Source organism: Thermobia domestica, chromosome 8, assembly GCF_964235325.1.
Source record: "Thermobia domestica chromosome 8, izTheDome1.hap1.1, whole genome shotgun sequence".
Taxonomy (NCBI): domain Eukaryota; kingdom Metazoa; phylum Arthropoda; class Insecta; order Zygentoma; family Lepismatidae; genus Thermobia; species Thermobia domestica.
The window spans coordinates 15,806,359-15,826,433 of record NC_137461.1 but is presented as its reverse complement, the minus strand read 5'-3'; the positions used below and the strand labels follow the sequence as shown (position 1 = coordinate 15,826,433).

Genomic DNA, 20,075 nt, shown 5'->3' with positions numbered 1-20,075 from the left:
TTTTCATGGAAGAACATCTACGGATAGACAATTGAGCGGGGGTGCGTCATGGACATGAGGGGGTGGGTACCACTGACTAATCTATGCTATATATTCATATAACGACAGGTTCAAGAAAATTTTTACAAATATAAAGAATTGTGGAAGCTTATTTACATGATAGGGGTGAAGGCATCTGAGAGTAAACACTACTTCTCTCTCGTTTTCAAACCAGCTACCAACATTGTTCAAAATTCTAGGCTATTTTTTCTTGACGGTTGACATAGCTGCTGAGTGATGCTATTCCCTTTCGAGATGCTAAAAATGGTCAACTCGCAGAAAATTCACATCTCATTGTTCTCTGTATTTTCACATGTATCCCTGAACTTCCTTGAACGTTTTAAACAAAAGCTGTACGCGACATGAAGGCTCTTTTCAAGGTACTCCTTTCATCGTATCCTCCATTTTCAAAGACTATATTCTCTAGTTAGTACGCTGATTGGAGAAGCAAACACCCATTAGTTGCTTATTACTGTTAGCAACGCTGCTGTACATTCCTCTGAGCAAATGTCCTGCTACTGTAGAAACAAAGAACCCTGTCTTTAAAACTTTTTTGTAACGTTCAAGCGCAGCTCCTATGCTGTGACTTTATGCGTGATTTTGAGGCTCCATACGTTTTAATATAATGCATATATGCAAAGTAACTCTTCGTTATTCCATTTATACTGCAGCTACGATATTTGATTAATCTACATCAATAAAATATCTAAGTTCTTCCCCTGTGACTGTATATATACACAATTACACATAAATATAAGGAACCTAAATACTGAATTATGCTTCTACAATTAACTCTTTATTGAAATATGTATAATTAAAATATTGATATGCAAAATAGAAATATTACCATATATGTAAATAAACCAAAAATTTGATATGCAAATACATTAGTATTGTATGCTCTACACACAATGTAATTTACTTACAAGTAACATTTTGCTTCTTTAAATCCGCAATGACGAAATGCGACACATATTCTGAAAGAACCAGCCCTAGTAAAGATGCATATGGATTCCTACAGTTTTGACTTAATCGTCAGTGACACATGTTCCAAGTGTAATCAATTAGATTTTGTTAAACCGTGAGCAAACTTAACTGTGCTTCCCATGCTCTATTTCGCGATCTGCATATCTATTGTTCTCTGTAAATGCTTCCAACGTGCCTTCAATAACAATGTTTTGATTTAAACAAAATTCAGTCTTATCTGTTTGAATGCTATCTTTCCCTTGCCTCTCATGCTTTATAGATAGTATGATTTCTATGTAATATATTACATAATGTTACCATAAAGACCGGAATACAGCAAATTATGGATGCGTTAAAATATTAAATAATACTTTTGATAAAGTGCATACTTTCAAATATCTAGGATCAATATTAACAGAGTAAAATCATATTCACGAAGAAATTAAATGTCGACTAAAAGCAGGGAATTCGTGTTACTATTCGGTTCAAAATCTCTTGTCGTCGCGAATTCTGTCGAGGAATTTGAAGCTTAAAATATACAAAACGATAATTATGCCTGTTGTTCTGTATGGCTGCGAAACATGGTCACTTACTCTGAGGGACGGACATAGACTGAAAGTATTTGAGAACAAGATCCTGAGACGAATATTCGGACCCAAGAGGAACGGGAATGGGCAATGGCGGAAACTTCATAATGAGGAACTACATAAGTTATATGGTTTACCCAACATTGTTAGGGTCGTCAAGTCTAGAAGGCTTAGGTGGGCGGGTCATGTAGCTAGAATGGAAGAAAGTAGAAACGCTTTCAAAGTCTTGACTGGAAGACCAATCGGAAAACGACCATTAGGAAGACCTAGGCGCAGATGGGAGGACAATATTAAGATGGATCTCGCAGAGATAGGAATACAAAGTAGAAACTGGATCCAATTGGCTAAGGATAGAAGTCAGTGGAAAGCTTTTGTGAACGCGGCATTGAACCTCCGGGTTCCATAGGTCATAGAGTTAGTTAGTTTTTTAGCATAAAGACACGTCAAGGAAATACCTAGACGTTATATGCTCCCTATGTATTATTAAAATTAACTATACAGGCCCATATCGCCCGAACCCTTTGCTGAATGTCACTGCTAATCCATATGCATCTTTATTAGGATTGGTTCTTTCAGGATGTGTCGCATTCCTCTATTCCGGATTGAAAGGAGCGAAGTGTTACTTGTTAGAAGAGAAGCAACAGGCTGTGTCGTCACAGGACATTTCGTTACTAATGACTGTTTTACAGAAAGACATAAACTGAATCATCACCTTGTCGTTCTTTGCAGAGCGGAACCGAGATTGTCCAGATCCGTGTTCAACTATTTTATGTGTAGGAGGTACTAAGTGTGTGGCTCGAGACGTGCAATGCCAGAACCCGGAATGTTGTCCAATCGGAGATTGTATTCCTCTATCAAATGGTACGAACGTTTTTTTTAAATATATATATATAAATAGGCATCTAACAATACATAATTTGCCTTAAACTAGAAAACGTTTGTGAACAAATAGGTTAATTTTGGTGTTTGTTCTCTCACATTTACGTGTATTGGTGCAAAATGTATGTAACTACAGCATAACTTACTAGCTTTTAGTTATGATAAAAGAAGGAGTTCAAATTTATAGTTTTAATGTATCTTTTAAGACAGAAGATAATTCAGTATGCAAATAAACATTTTTAAACAAAAATAATATCAAAATCAATAATCAAAAATATTTTATAATACATTGAAACTCCACAACTTATATGAACTTTCGATTGCAATTTTTTAAAACATTAGAATTAAAGCTGATTAAGATAAACCTTATTTATTAACTTCAGTATTAAATGTAGTGTTCATCGTCATAGGTATTCTGCCATTATGGCAGGTAACTTGTTCCAGCTGAGAAGTTTTCATGCTCCACGGTCTTCCGCTCACCTCTTTGTTTTCAAACAATTTCTCTGTTTTGATATCGTGTGTTAATTTTTGTCTTCTTCGCCCCCTCCCTGTCTTTCCTGCCACCATACCATCTAGCACATCACTCATGATACAATTCGTTCTTAGCCAATGTTCCAACCAGTTTAACTTACACTTCTTAATAATTCTAAAATCCTTCTTTTCTAGCCCACCATTTGTAACACCTTCCCATTCGTTTTCCCTAGACCCAGCTAATTCTCTCTATTCTTATCCACACCTACATTTAGAAAACTACCAACCGTTTTTCATCATTTTTGCCTAATGTCCATGTTTCTCTCCCATACAATACAATACTTCACACGAAGCATTTTACGAATCTTTTTCTCAACTCTTTGTTCGAGGTCCCACAAAATAGTATTTTCTTTCTCCTAAAGGCTTCTTTCGCCATTGTTTTCCTTGCTTTTATTTCACTTTCACATTTCATATCATTACTAATATTAATAGCCAGATATCGGAAGCTAGTCACCTGTTCTATTTTCTCCCTTCCTACATCTATATCTGGCACCTACCGCTTCGTTCCAATCACCATGACTTTTGTCTTTCTAACATTTATTTTCATTCCATATTCTTCACAGCCCTTCTTCAAGTATTTTAAATATCTTATTTAGCAATTGTATACATGTATACTGTCTTTAGTGTGCTGAACAAAGGAGCGCATATAGTTTACATTTCACTTTAATCTGAAAATCCATGTTTCTTATAGCATTGGTGTTAAAATGAGAAGCGAACTCCAAGACAAAAACTACAAAAACTATAGTAAGGAAGAGAACTCTGTATTATTATTACTTAAATTATGCATCAACGTCTATTACATCTGGTAATTTTGTTTTGTGCCGAAAAATGAAAGTTGACTGAAGTGAAATCAAGGAAACATTTGATAGCTTTATAAAGTAATAAATATTACACTATAAGATTTACATTACTACAAGATTTACATTATTACTACAAATATTACATTACAACATTTTTCTTTCCATCTTTTTTTCTTTCTTTGTTTTTATTAAGCTAAGTCACTTTTTGAACAACACTTGAAAAACATTTTAATGCTCAAGGAATGAAACAGCAGCATGCGTTTGAACGTGTAATGGTTGCTCCATGTGTAATTTATTCATTCTTTTAAAGGAACTGTCGTGAAGCCAGGCTCTTGTCCAAGAGTAAGACCTGGTCAGGTAGGTATCTGTGTTGAAGCGTGCCGGCTTGACTCTGATTGTCCTGCAGATCAAAAGTGTTGCAGTAATGGATGTGGTCGTACATGCCAAGGACCTGTAAGAGGTTCGTAAGTTTAGGATCTTCATGCACGTAGTCGTACTTTGATTAAATTTGAATTCCTGTGCAATGGGTAGAAGTTTAGTTCTTTGAGTTCACATTCGATTTCTGATACCTTTTGGCATCTAATTTCTTAATTTTGGCTTCAATTGTAATTTTTCTTTAGCACTGAGAGTGGTTTAAACAAAGTATATTTCCATAATTTCAACATTTGAAGCAGTTTAAGTAATATATGGCTTCTTAAATTGTGCAGATCTAGTAATTTAGAAAAAGTACATTTTTTTTTTTAAAAAAAGGCAATAATCATAGAAGTAATAAGTATTAGCAGTATATATAGCTTCTAAAATCGAAAACCAGTTTAAACACACAATAGTTTAGATAAGTAAAAGTGCAATTTTTGTAGCAGAATTAATCCAAACGAAATATTGTTTCTTACAACTAACTAACTAATTCTATGGCCTATGGAACCCGGAGGTTCAATACTGCATTCACAAAAGCTCTCCATTGACTTGTATCCTTAGCCAACTGGATACAGTTTCTACTTTGTATTCCTATTCCTGGGAGATCTATCTTAATATTATCCTCCCATCTGCACCTAGGTTTTCCTAATGGTCGTTTTCCGATTGGACTTCCATTTAAATTTTGAAAACGGTCTTCCGTTTCTTCCGTTCTGGCTACATGACCTGCCTTCTACATTTGATTCCCTAACAATGTTTAGCAAACGTTATAAACTACGTAGATTCTCGTTATGAAGTTTCCGGCACTACGCATTCCCGTTCCTTACATTGCTTCTTATACTTAGTGAATATTAGTTTCGTTACTGTGATTCTTCACTCTATTGTCGAACAAACTTTAACCAATAGACTACTTGTTAGTCAGCAAATTGTTATGAGAAGTAGTGCAAGATAAGCTACAAATTATAGTCAATGTAATATCAATTATTAACTTGTTAACTTTTTAATACAAAGTTTTGAATTCGATAGGTAGTATTATAGGAATAGCAAGTAATTTAGGTAATACAGTCCTAGCTGGAATTTGGAGAATAGGTTTAAGCAAAATATGTAAACCTCCTATCCTTAGGATATGCATTTCAATGAAGGTATAGCGATAAAAATTCATAATACCACTTCCTTTCCATAAGCAGTTCTCATCTTCCATGTCTTTGATGTTGTTATAACTATGCCTTTGTGAAAATTAAAGGAACGAGTGAGAGAAATAATGAACACCAGATCCTTCGTATCTGCCGCTCAAGTTGATTCACAGGCCAGCTGACATTGCACGCGAAGAATAAGTTTTATACAGTGATTCAAAATAAAGAAATGAGTGAAATAAATGTCGATTGGTTGAATTAGCTTCTGTCAATTTGTAGGCCACCTAATGTGCCTCTTCTTGCATAAACTTGTGCTTAAATGTCATTCGGGGTATCACAAATCATCTTAGCGACCACGGAACTAAGAATTCAACACTAATATCAGCAGTTTTCCATTATTTTTACATGTATCCCCTCTCTGCCCGTAAGGAAAAGTGGAAAATGAAATCTTTGAGTTTAACGTCCCACGTTGTGACCTTTAGACTAAGGAAGACGATGGTTAAAGCAAGTGAGTTATGATGGAAGCCTTGGTGTAATGAGAAAGTGTGAGGAAACGGGAGTATCCAGAGAAAACCCACGGCCACGATGTTGTACACCACAAACTTATTTGGCCCTACGTACCAGAGGTAACGCTCTACCACTGAGAGACCGTTCCCTCCCAATCAACTCCTAAGGGAGGTAGGGGTGTCTTGCCTAAACATGTGCTTAAGTGTCATCAGGAGATCACCAATCATCTTTTCGACCCCGAAAACTATATGTTCGACACTAAGATCTTGCCTAAACATGTGTTTAAATGTCGTTGGAAGGATCACCAATTATCTAATGGATCCCGAACACTATGTATTCTACACTGACATCAGTCGATTTTGAATAGTTTTACACTTGTATCGTCCTCTAGGGATTATAGGGGTATCTTACATAACAATATATTTCTACATTGTAAATCATATGTATACCGACTTTGGTTGAAGTTCCTTCAGGAGCTTCAGAGGTATGTTGTAACATACACACAAATGTGCGTACACTTTTATATAGTATATAGATAGCCACTTTCCCTCTCGAAACTGAAATTTTCAAAGGCGCTGTGACATGAGCCCATTTATTTCTAATGAGGAGTACATAGACAAATTTCATTTTTCTAACTTGACAGGCTCTTGAGACATTACATTTTCCCCAGAAATCCTGATCCATTTCGCTCCTCCTTACGACATGCATTTTAATGAATTTAACATCATGTGGTCCCTGAGGGGCTTAATGTTAATATATGATTTCAATTGTTTCAGTAAATATTGTGTGTTGCTACCAGACAAAAACTCACATTCGTTTTTATATAATATATTATAGTCAATTGCATCAATTTATACAGAACTATCATATTGAATTTAATGGACAAGCTAATACTATCTGCTGTATAATATTTAGTTTCATATCTAATATTATTTAAAATTTATGTGTTATTTTATACATTTAATGACGCATTATACTAAAATTTCTTTGTGTGTATACACACACACACACACACACACACACACACACACACACACATATATATATATATATATATATATATATATATATATATATATAGTGGCGTAGGCAAGGGGGACCAGAGGGGCCGGCCCCCCCAAAGAGGTCCGACAATGTACTTTGGTACTTTGGTGTTTGTAATTTTTTATATATTTTTATGTTTATATGGTGTGTGTGTGTGTGTGTGTGTGTGTGTGTGTGTGTGTGTGCACAAAAACATATTTAGCTGCGTTTATAAATCACAACTGAATTTTAAAATTATAGAGTAACACAAGAGTGTGGTATTGCTGCTAAAAAATGCAGTGATGGCTATTAAATCCATAATTTAAGTTCCCGGCTGCAGCTAAGAAAATTAACTGTAACCGAAGATACGGCCATAATTTTGTAGAGTAATAAATGTACGTAGTATATAGCATAGATTGTAAAAAAAAATAGTTAATGAAGCTAAGTTCCTTCTTGATGAAAATTTAAGGAATGATGGAGTATCTATTCAAGGAAACATTTAGAAACTTTGAGTTCTAGTATGCATGTTAAACTATAATGATTGAATAAATTCTTAGAGTAACGTATTCATTCTTTTAAAGGAAGTGTCGTGAAGCCAGGCTCTTGTCCAAGAGTAAGACCTGGTCAGGTAGGTATCTGTATCGAAGCGTGCCGGCTTGACTCTGATTGTCCTGCAGATCAAAAATGTTGCAGTAATGGATGTGGTCGTACATGCCAAGGACCTGTAAGAGGTTCGTAAACTCGGCTTTTCATGCACCGTAGGCGTACATAGATTTCACTTTTAGTTGAATTCCTGTGCAACGGGTAGTAGCTTAGTTCCTCACTCACATTCAAATTCCGGTGCCTTGGTGTTTAATTTCGCAAATAATATTTGAATAGTTAGCGTTTAGTTCCTTAAGTCCAATGAAAATGTGCTATTGTGAAACGCAATTTCTTAAGATAATTGCGGAAATTAATTAGACAACATAATAACTTAAATTTATGACCTGAATATTGCATTTCGTAAAACTTAACACGTAAGTAAAATTTGTTAATTTCTCAATTATAACTTCGTAAGAAACAGCAATATGTTCTTTGGTACTATTTTATAAAAGGAACGTTATACAGCAGTATTTACTTGGATATGAACTATAAAAGTATTCGTATATAATTGTATTAACATAATATTTAGAAAAAGAGAAGGAAATACCAGAAGAGAGTACAATTGGAAGATAAGTTCGACACGGATGCTGTCTCTCGATAACATTATTCAATATCTATCTGAATCGAATTTTTGAGATAGCGAAAAAGAACCCACGTAGTAAAGACAGCATTTTAATAGGAGGTAGAATGATTACATGTGTACGGTTTAGGCTACGGTCACAGTGCATTCGATTTTTCACTCTGGAGATTACGGCCGACCGCATTACGGCCGACCGCATTACGGCCGACCGCGTCTGCCGACTACGTGGTCACACTGCAACCGATCCGTCGTCAGTCTGTCTTCTTGTGGGATACAGTATGGACGAGAAATTGCTGATATTAGAAAATTCTGTGTTAAAAATATTACTTTTAGGGGAAGATAGGAGCGAATATGTTATACTATTTTTCAAGAAAGAGAGAAATATGGCGAGTTTCACACGCTATTTCCAAAGTTGGTGGAGCAGCCACAGAAGTTTTTTAGTACTTTAGAATGGAACAGGATACATTTCGGCACATCTTACAGAAGATCCGAGGACGCATAGAGAAGCAAAGTAATTTTCGAACTTGCGATGAGTTGTAAACCACCCGCTAGTCTGGCGTAGTCTGACGACAAAAACAATTTTTTTTTCCGATCGGTGGTCGGTAGAAGTCGGCCGTAGTCGCCAGACCATGTCGGTGCCAATCTGACCACGTACACTTCTTTCAATGCATTTGTTTACTTGACCGATGTAGTCAGAGTATGTCAGACTAAAAAATCGGTGAAAGTCGGATGTACTGTGACCATAGGCTTACATATGATATGGCATTTGCTGCTGGATCTGGAAACAAAATCAATAAGATGTTAGAAACCTTCGGCTCTCTCACGTTCTACTATGCTTAGTTAGTTCTGAAATGACGAGGTAATGGGCTAGAATATTACCTAATTCAAATGTAATGGTGCTGAAATTTAAACCACGGAATTCTTCTTCCACAAGATTTTGTAAATTCACTATATGGTTTAAATTACTACTATTTTGAAAATTCAGTACATTCTTCTTTCGGGTTAAATGAGAGCAGTTTTTAAGAAAGAGTAACTTTATATAAACGTTGAAAATAACACATAGTTCTTTAACAAACGTCGAATAACTAAATTGGGAGAATTTAGTAAATTCTTATTCCACAATATCATAGGAATTATTGAACTGCATTTAAACATTCTATTTCCAGCAAGGTAAGCTCCAAGTTACACCTATTAGCTGCCTTCTCATTAGAAATGTTACTACTCGGTGCACAAAAATACAAATATACTTCATAATTCTCTAGTTTCCAAAGAATGTAAGACACAACTCCATTTGCTCACATTTTCACTTAGCCATATTAGACAGCTTTTGTTAACACGTCGATTACACACTCAACCTTGTTAAGAGCTTCTACCCTTAGCATTACGACTTTCAGTATGAAGTAGTACTATCTGTATTACGCTCAGCTCACAAGGTAGTTCACAAAATTAACACATCGCGGCGTAGATAACCAATTTAAGCAAAAAAACAACGTCTCAAGCGAGCTTCATCACTGATTTTTTTTTTTTGAAACAAGTTACGACATGTAACAACGTGTGAGGAAAAGTAATTTCTGGCTATATTAACGTAACAATACTCAAATTTGTTTATGGTTATTTGTAAAAATAAAATTGTAACTAAGTATAATGATTATCTTGCTAATCTTATTCCCGTAATTCTAAGATATACCTGTATAAAATTCACAACTATATTTTGAATAGTTATATTAAATCAGTTATTATTGATTAACTGCACAAGGATGGTTGTTAAATTTATAGTTTTTCAGTCTGTTAATACTACTAACATGAAAATGAACTATAAGAGATGGGACAGTTAGAATTTTGCAGATTAATAAGTGTTACATTACTAAGGGAATTGTAACAAAAACCTTTCAATAAACTTAAGTATCTTCTCGACAAACTGACGAAAGAACTAATACATTATTCTCGTTCAACGTTTCCTTTAGAAAAATTCTATGCCTGCTCTTGAAGAACGATATGTACTATTATGTGATGAAGTTGGAGTGGTAGTTTCTGTAACTCATTCATTCTTTTAAAGGAACTGTCGTGAAACCAGGCTCTTGTCCGAGAGTAAGACCTGGCCAAGGAGGTATTTGTATCGAAGCGTGCAGGCTTGACTCTGATTGTCCTGTAGATCAAAAATGTTGCAGCAATGGATGTGGTCGTACATGCCAAGGACCTGTAAGAGGTTCGTAAGTTCGGATTTTCACGCACGTAGTTGTGTATTAATTTTCCTTTAAATTTGAAATCTTGTAATGGGTAGATATTCGGTTCTCACATCCAATAGTATAACCTAAACACATAAAATAAAGTTTTCGTTAGCAGAATTATATGTAAATACTTACTTATCGAACATTTAAAGCTGGCGTGTTTCTGCTACTAGATGCACATTTGACGTAAATATTGTAGTTTTTAGTTTTACTTCATTTTTCAACACCATGCATGAACCTATAGTTTAAGGTGGGAACCAAACTACTATAATATATTCAAATTTTAAATCTCTTCCACCGGCATTTTAACTCGAGACCCTGTTTACCAAAGGCGCGCAACTTAGCCGCTAGACCAGTGGAGTGGTCTTCAATTATATCGAAGTGCATGAAGCAAACTTGTAGTGTTTAAAAACAGGAATCAAAGAATTTACTTCTGGCATGAAAAACTAAAGTTTAAGATAAACTAAGGATATGGATAATACTCTGCAAAACATTGCGTTTAATATCAGCATTTGGAGTGCATTGAGTTAATTCTGCATTCATCAGAATTAATAAAATGTTCATAAAACTATTTTGAACGTAATATATGTATCGTACAATACTCCAGTTAACACTGAAAGAGTAGAGGCAGCATATAGAAAATATTACAAAGATGCATTCCTTACTACGTATTAATGATAGTATCCCTGTACTCGAATTTTCATGTGTGATTCCTGATGCACAAGAATCACGTATTGAATCTACAGAGTATTAGTGAACTACATAGTTAAATGACTCAAAATTCTAGCAATTTGCTTATAATTTCTGAGAAGATGACTATCTATGCCACACATCTTAAATATAAAATAATTCATTAGTTTGATGAGTCACGAACTATAGCAAAGATTTAGATTTCCTATCCAAAATATTCAAATCACACTTATATTTAATGGACTTTATTAGAAATATTGAGAAGAACTAGTGCAGGTTAGAGTCCTACGATGGATAATAGTAAATAATATCAGGTAAGTAGGTACTTACATGAAGATACGAAAGGTATTGAGACACAAACACTAAACTTCTTTATACTAAAACTCTGCAACGATTCTTTTATTTTTGTTATGTTTTGTTATTAAGGCTTTAATGAATCACATATTATCTGAGTGTTACATAATGACCTAACACATTCTTGAAGCTTAAGGAAGCAATAATTTCACGGGCGTTGAGTTTTGTGGTGAGGTTGAATGTTGATTTTCAACATAATTAACAACGAAATCTTTGTAAATTTGTATTTGAAATCATCTGAATTATTTTTATTTAAGTTATTGGTCTCTGACATAATAATAACCCGAGAAACACAATAATATGTCTTAAAAAGGAATGTACTGAAAGTGTGTCCATTATGATACAGCATGAGATATATAAATTTTCCAATCTGCTGGTAACAACTTAAACTACGAAGAATGACTTTAACGGGACATATAGTTTACAGTTTGTTTGAAGTACTTTTACCTTTCTAATATTACACAACACTTACAAACTTATTCGTTTTGTCTATTGTTACGGAAAATCCTTTCTACTTAGATCCTTATTTCCGTAATTGTTTCATACATGGGAATATTTTACTTTAGAATAGACTGCATAGTATTTAACTGCAATGTATGCTAAAGAATGAAGAAACCGATAACAACTTCTGAAGTTTTTAATAATTTTGTTAGCTTTGACAACTACATTATTTTAAGGACAATCAAATATTTAAAGTTTCATACTATTTCCGAATATTTCTTTGTCCTTACCATTGCTACCGTACGGAGTGATATAAAATAATTTTGTGTTGTATGTAAGCGAACATTTTTAGTCTAATAAAATGCATTTTATCAAGAGGACATTCAAGTATGTAAACATTATTAGACGTCTAATATATGCTACATGCATTTCACAATTGTTTCACTGATATACCTTTCTAATTTAGATGTGAATATAATTATTGTATTATTTGTATATGCTATGTAGCCCAATTATGTCACACTTAGCTTAATGTTCAAAGGAGACCAAAGTTTCATAAAATCACCTGAAATCACCCAATAGATGATTCGTAGGGATACGGCTCCGTCAGGACCAGGCTTTCCACTAGAGCATCGCAAAATAGAGGAACAAATGAGGTGGTATTTTGCACATAAATTGCTTTCCTTAGATAGCATAAACCATTTTTAAAACTTTTCTAATACATACATAAATATGTTAATTGTTTTACAGAAGACAAGGCCTGTCGAGATCCCTGCTCCCAAAATCCTTGTGGCCGTGGACAAAGATGTGAAAATGAACATGTTGTGTGTGTTCAACAGCCTTGCTGCGCTATTGCACATTGCATTGGAAGGCCTGTAAGACAAGCGGGTAAGAGTGTTCATATTAATAATTGTAATAGCTAGCTAATAAATAGAACGTTTATTTTAAGGAGTAAAAAGCATTTCGTCTTCAACTTTGTAGTAGTAAGATATCCTTTTTTTATTTTCTTGGATATAATATTACTTAATAGGCAGATCGTTCATCAAAAGTTTCGCTAAAGAAGATCATTTTTTTTTTTGAAGACGAAAAACTACTGATTAGATAAAGACTTGGGACATGAAATGGAGATTCAACATACAGCATTGCCTATTTTATGAGCATTTATAACATAAATAACAATTTATTCTACATTATAAATCAAAAACTGAGTGTGCATGTGGAATAAATCATGAAAGCATAGATTACAGTATATACTGCTAAACATGCAGTAAGACCGTCCCGTATACATATATTTTACGACTTGAAATTCTCAACACTGAGTTGTATAGAACATGTTCATCTCAGTTTGATCCTTCTACCACAACGTAGAGAGTGGGCTGATTGTAGTGTCTGTAGAGGAAGCACTCTGGTAGTAGTATAAAACGTCTTCTCGGAACACGACGAGCTTAGTTGTTCTGGAAATTCATTTTCTGTGGATCAAAGTAGTATGCATCTGAAAGGTAGGACGACCTCCAAAATATTTACTCTTCAAGCTTAGTCATGTATTGAGACCGCGAGAGTTTCAATCTGGGAAGAGAACAATTCCGTGGATAATGATGTGCCCGTAGTCCAGCGGTGATGTACATGGTGGGAGGCGGAGAGTCCCAACAAATAGTGCATCCCGGTGTCCCCCTAATGCACTAGGGATTTTAAGGACAGGAGGATCTTTCAGTACGCATTAGCAGACAGAACGCGAGCACTGCGGTAATCAGAGCCGCCGTGGACTCTCAAGTGAGCGCATGAACACTAAACAATATATTGTTGGAGACAAGTCAAAATCTATATTCCTTTCAATTAGCTCTAACTGTTCCCATATTTCCCCGCGTGCTTACTCATCCCCGAAAAAATCTAAGACTCTGCAATTTTGAGTAAAGGGGGTCGGTAGTGTTGAACAATGATAATTGTGTCTGTCTCGGACAAGCGACTTTCGTGTGTGTCATTGGTGACGTCCAGGTAAAAGATACAAAATTCAACGTGTAATAGGATTCGCCATACAATATTCTAGTATAAAGGTAATAAAAGACCTAAGTTCAATTCTGACTACAGCTTTACTCAGGGGAGTATGACTAGTGTATTAAACGTTCGCGACATCATCAGTTGTCCTCCGATCTTTTCTGAACTTCTCTTTCAGCATCATAACGCTCACTCCAAAGTGTCAGGGCAACCAAACATGCTGTATTCAGCATACGCCTTTTATTCTGGCCTAATATGTCTCTGAGCTTAAATACTAGCAAGAACTTGTGGGACCAGGTGGGACGAGTATTGATTGATATATAAGTAATTTTTTAAAAAATCAATTCAGCATTCGATGTTCTTGTTTGCAAATAACTGGCTTTTTCAATGAAAAGTATATCGTTTGCTTCTGATGTCTCTTTGTAGCTACCATTGCGGTCCAATCATGCATTCCAATGTGACATCAAATTGTTCATGCCCTTTGCAAAGAAATGTTGTTCCAGGTGCCCTAACCAGGTAACCGTAGCGTATTGTATTTCTTTCAGTGTTTCAAAAAGCCATCCATGGATGTGTTTCTTCAGAACTCCTAACAAATGATAGCCGGAAGAGGCTACATCATAGCTATATAGAGGATGGCCAAGAATATCCGAGTTGAAAATCATTATGTCTGTACGGGTCATTTGGGCCAGATATGGTCGTGCGTTATCGTGCAGTAACAACATCTGTCTTCTAGTGAGGTTTCGTTTCTGCCTGTTCATGATTTGACAGTGCATTTCAGCAATGCTCGTACCTTTTGCCAGAAACTTGACATGAAAACACTCTGAGAGTTCCGAAACACAGCAGATATTGTTTTCTTAGCAGATGTTGGGTATTGAATTTTTTGAGCAGCTGTGGCGACCCACATCATAATCTGGCGTTTTGATTCAGGTGTCATCGTCTGTCACAGTTCTCCCGCAACTTGCGAATACATTGCACCACACATGCAATTGTTTCCGTGATATAACACTTTTTCTATATATACACACCTCCACCAATTCTCGATGAATGTCAGGTAGTCTTTGTCCTTTAGCCCATAGAAACGAATTACACCTCAAGCTTAGAGTAATGTTCACGTTGATGCACCATACTTGAATTGCTCAGGTACCAGAAAGGTTGATGTATTAGTTTGTAAATACCGTCAGACTTTCCTTACTTAATGTGTGCAACATACAGAAAAAATAATTACCTACACAAAACTCTGTGTTTTGGAAACAATTTGACCTTATGTTTAATATACCTTTATATACACTTATACTACTGTATAAAATATTTGAAGAGACATTCATATGAGAAAATGTGTCAGGATTTATGTAGTTGGTATGTGAACCAGTAGTTCTGATTTTGATCATTGCAAATTCATTATGGGCATAATGGCCCTTATCAGGACCACTGTATTACTAAGCAGATAGGAAGTGAAACATTATATCATAAGAAGTAAATAAAAAATATAATACAGCTTCGTTCTTACATTACCTATTTATTTTCCAGACAAACCTAAGATGCTCCACATATATTAAATTAACATGTGAGCAGTATTTAAGGTGTCAAATAAATGTTCTTTCTGATTTACAGGAAAGCCTGGTTCTTGCCCACGAGTCTTACCTGGACAAGTTGGACCATGTGTTGAAAGGTGTTCCTCAGATAGAAGTTGCCCAGGTTCTCAGAAGTGTTGCAGTAATGGATGTGGACATGTTTGCAGGAATCCTGTATGATCTTAAGGTTAGTTCAAAACAGAGTATACGGTAACAAAGTCCTTCTCTAATCATTGGATTATAGAAGTTTATTTTTAAGTAGAACATGCTCAGAGCAAATGTAAATATCACAGGATCTAATAGATTTTCAGTTAGTGTACTTAGTCTCTTTTATAGTGCACGACCAATAATTGAAGAATGGAGATACCTTGTATTGAGACGCATGATCACTATTTTCTTTTTCACTTCCGTAATTGAACAGTTAATAGTTGGCACGAACGTGTGTGCTTGCATTCTATTTTCAGAATAATGTATACAGGAAATGATTTAAATGCAATGTTATTTTTATAATCAATTTTCAACACATCTTTTGACTTTTTGTCGCACAAACACAGTTACGCATCTCTGGTAACAGTGGTGTTTTCATAATGTTTTTCCTGATCTTCAAGTTGTTGATGAATATCCCATAATATATCTCGTTGGAGTCTGAAGTATGTACTCGCCTCATGCATTGACTCTACTATTATCTCATAAGCGTGAAGTGTTGGTAGTACTGAAGGAGAGTTTGAAATAAAATAACTGTATAACATATTTCGATAAAGAAATATTCAAAATATTAATTAAGACTGTCGAGTATTCATGGGGAATCGAATTATTCAGGATCAGTCATAAGAAAGCCAAACATATCCAACTACATTTGTCTGATTGCTCAGATAGTGTTTCGGATCTTCTAATCCTAAGTTAGATCATAAGATTAGTAATAATGAAGTCTACTGCAAGAATTTTAGAAATGATCCAAAAACTGAATCAAAAGATTGCGATCTTAGCTAATAATTAGTTTTTGCATCAGGAGCCACAAAAGTTTGGAACGGCAATAAATCGAGTTTTCGTATTTTTTACGGAATAAGGATATCATAGTGAGTTAAGTAATATAGTTTTAGTTTAGCTACACTATAACTTATGTAGTTCTCAAAATATGGGGCGTACAAGAAAATGCTTGATTGAATTAAATATAATTAGTCAGGCGCCACAAAATTTTTGAACGGTCCCTAAGTTAAGCTTTCATATATTTTACGGAATAAGAACACCATGCTGAGTAAATTATTAGTTTTGGTTTGGCTACACTATTTGTAGTTATCGAGATATAGAGAGTACAAGAAAATGTTTGATTGAATGAAATATATTGAATTTTGTGGAGTAGGGGCCACAAAATTTTTGAATGGACCCTAAATCGAGTTTTCATATTTTTACGGAATAAGCACATCATACTAAGTAAATTGTTAGTTTTGGTTTGGCTACATTATATGTATTCTCTAGATATAAGGCCTAGAAAGAAATTTTTGTTTGAATTATATTGGATCTTTTGATCCAATAAAGAAAATGTTGAACTAGATTCGACAATGTTCAGAATGTTGATTAGAATTAGTAAGCTATCTATCTGTCTATGTAATTTTTCGTATGTGTACTACACATTTTGAGATCAATTACACTAGAAATGGGTAACAAACAAAGATAATATAGCAAAAGAATCGAAAAGTATAGCTTCAATAAATTTATGCAGATTGTTTTACTTTAACCACAGGAGGCCAAGCTCTCGTTTCATTACAAACAACTGGTGGCACCGATTATGACCGATATTAAGATGAATAGTTCTCATATTGTTGAGCATCGGTAACAGCCTATCATGAAAAATATTTTTTTTTACATTATTCTACATTCTTTTTAACTGTATCATCAGGAAAAGATCAGTGCTATGTTTTAAAAAATAATGAAAATTAGCTTTCTTACTTGGTTGATTTATTGTGAAATTTAAATCTATAACCAACTATTTCATTCGCACGCACTAAGTTTCTTTCGTTTTCTTTTCGGATACGAGAAGAAACCAGTATGGTTTAGCCTTCATATAGATAAATCCGAACTGCAATGAACTGGAAGACTATTGCTTATAAATATGGACCAACTATACGAACCTGGTGCGCGGCATAATTTTGTTCGTCCACCAGTTCTTGATTTGACTTGATCAGAATAAGATCACAATCATACTTAATGTAATCGCGATTCCATTTTTCCCAAGGATCAGCTGATTATACCTTTCACCTACCATTGTCAGGGTTTAGATAAAACCCGGTGCAGTTCAATGCCGCACCGAATTCTAAACATTTCATACATAACTTCACTTTTGGAAATAAATAGACAGAGATGGGATCTGATTAATAAAAGGGTATGGGCAACAGTTTGAAACCACACCACCTGCCAAATAAGATTATTGCGTGGAATTTGTGGCCGATGCATTATTCACCAACAACAGAACTATTTTCATACGTGTTTTTGTTTTAGCAAATCATACAACTTTTCAAGACGTTATAAGTAGAAGTTTCCAGTTAATATATCCTAGAGTTGATAATCGATTAAGGTCACATCTTGACAGCCCAATAATACAGACAACGTGATTTTTTTCTGATCATAGATTGTTTTAGGTAATTGTTCTTGGGGTGTTTCTGCAACATATTTTTGGGGCTGAGACGTAAACTATGCCAAGTCACTTTTTGGCCGAAATTAAATTACTATTTTTTCCTTACTTTCGTACGAGGGACACTAGGTAAGATTTGAGATGTGAACAACTGGAACGCAGGAAGTGAGAAAATTTTAACGTCAATAAATAATCGACACAATTCAACAAAATATTGTCTTGAAAACACTTTTCCGCTTCTCCTGTGAAATTAATATTTGATGACTTATACTACCTTACTTCTCAGCCCCAGATTTATGAACTTGCTCTCTGAATCATACGCATGAACCTAGATTGTCACTAAACGGGCAAAACATTCATTTTGACTATCTTGTTACCAGCGATCTTTAACCTAAGTATTTAGTGTGTTGGTGCTTTAGACATGTATAGATAGTTTTGCAGTATAGTGAAAACCGCACTGTAACTGACACCCAATTTAGTTCAAATTATGTTGATGGTATTCATCGAGGTATCACGTTTAAGTCTTTCCCCATTACCATTCACTATAGAAAATATCTTAGTTCTCTAAACCTCGCCTCCAATGAAAATATGACTATACTTGAAATGACGTGTTTTCAGGACACTGAAGAAAAGAGTATTCTAGAACAAAAACACTTTACATATTATTGTAGATCTCCTCGGTCCCTTTCCGTTTTGAGTGGTGGAAGTTTGACTCTGTCTCATACTTAGTCGTGCGAGTATCCTATCAACGGCGAAAGTGCAAAATCTCGTAACTCATCAAAACCAAACTTTTCAGGAGAGCCAAAAAAAAAAAAAAAAAAAAAAACGTTCTGCTTTTACATTATCTTATATGGGATACGAGGTTTTAAAAGTTAGTTTTTCACGTGTTTTCATTGGGTTCTCGTTTACGAGTTTTTGCACACACGTAGATTCAGATATAGGGAATTGAATGTAACCAAAATCTAAAATTTCATAAAAAGTGGAGATACGAGATTTTGCACTTTCGCCATCAATAATTGCGAATTTTTATCCAGCGCAGGTACGGTCATGTAGCATAGTTTCAACCTGTGACCTTTCAAACTTTGAACACAGGGTCACAGAAAATTCTGTAATAAACAATGCATATTTCGTTAACGCAACTCAACAACTTCTATGCGAAAGTACAAACATTAACACTACATCGTACAGAATTTCTTGCTATTGAGCCAGACATTTGAGATTACAATTCTAATATACCACCGAGTTACTTTATATCCTAATCATATATGTTGTTAAGTGGAAATTCTTTTTTTGTAATTAAAGCTAGATTCTATTTTTGAAACAAATAGGAGCTTAAGGTTTGGAAACATAGCAAATAGTATAAAAATATTATTCCATTTCTAACTTGTATATTTCTATAATTTTACAGAAAAGTTGTGGAATCCCCTATCATAGTTCCTGGAAATTGAGAAGACAAATCGATGAGAGGCATTAAGGGAATAAAAATACTTATATATGAGTTTGCCACTTCACTATAATTTTTTGTTAAACTTGTACTGAAAAACAATGCAAAATGAGCACTATTATATTTGTTGTTAGCAAATAAAATTACTTCAAAATTTATTTCAAAAGTATTTTTTTCTGAAATAATTAATACCATGTAATGATTAACTTAATTGTAAATATAATCGGCATATATTTAATGCATAAACCTGTAGATAACTTTAGCTTATTAGTGGACGGCAAATATTTTTTGTTAAAGTCTTACAACACACTCATCCCAGAATATTTTTATCAGGACGAAACTATTATACCAATCTATCGCATGACGACAGCATACCCCATGATAGTTATTTACAAGTTAATATACGTGTTACTTATATAACCATTTCAAACTTTCCATCACACTAAGTAAAATTACGGGAATAGTTCGAAAAAAGAAGAATACATGAAAACAGTGAGGTGGTAGCTACGAATAAAGACGACTCTATGCGAGACTAGGATCTGACACGTATCTTTATTCTCCTCGGAAGCTGTGGTCAAGTTATGAGATCACATGGCGACTACTTAAGTTAAACACTTGCATACAAACA

At 34.7% G+C, this 20,075-nt stretch overlaps 2 protein-coding genes across 2 annotated transcripts in view; one reads left to right on the top strand and one right to left on the bottom strand.

Moving 5' to 3' along the window:
* The window catches only part of LOC145692707 (uncharacterized), a 35,452-nt gene extending 15,873 nt beyond the window's left edge, over nucleotides 1-19,579 (top strand). Inside the window, exons 3-9 of the mRNA XM_081768117.1 lie at nucleotides 2,322-2,453; nucleotides 4,113-4,262; nucleotides 7,458-7,607; nucleotides 10,155-10,304; nucleotides 12,562-12,699; nucleotides 15,415-15,561; nucleotides 19,412-19,579. Coding sequence (XP_081624243.1) covers nucleotides 2,322-2,453; nucleotides 4,113-4,262; nucleotides 7,458-7,607; nucleotides 10,155-10,304; nucleotides 12,562-12,699; nucleotides 15,415-15,554 — 860 coding nt within the window. The 3' untranslated portion in view covers nucleotides 15,555-15,561; nucleotides 19,412-19,579. The remainder of the gene's footprint in view (nucleotides 1-2,321; nucleotides 2,454-4,112; nucleotides 4,263-7,457; nucleotides 7,608-10,154; nucleotides 10,305-12,561; nucleotides 12,700-15,414; nucleotides 15,562-19,411) is intronic.
* The window catches only part of LOC145692710 (uncharacterized), a 34,833-nt gene continuing 30,178 nt past the window's right edge, over nucleotides 15,421-20,075 (bottom strand). The window contains exon 6 of the mRNA XM_081768120.1: nucleotides 15,421-15,546. The gene's annotated coding sequence lies outside the window, so the exon portion shown is untranslated. The remainder of the gene's footprint in view (nucleotides 15,547-20,075) is intronic.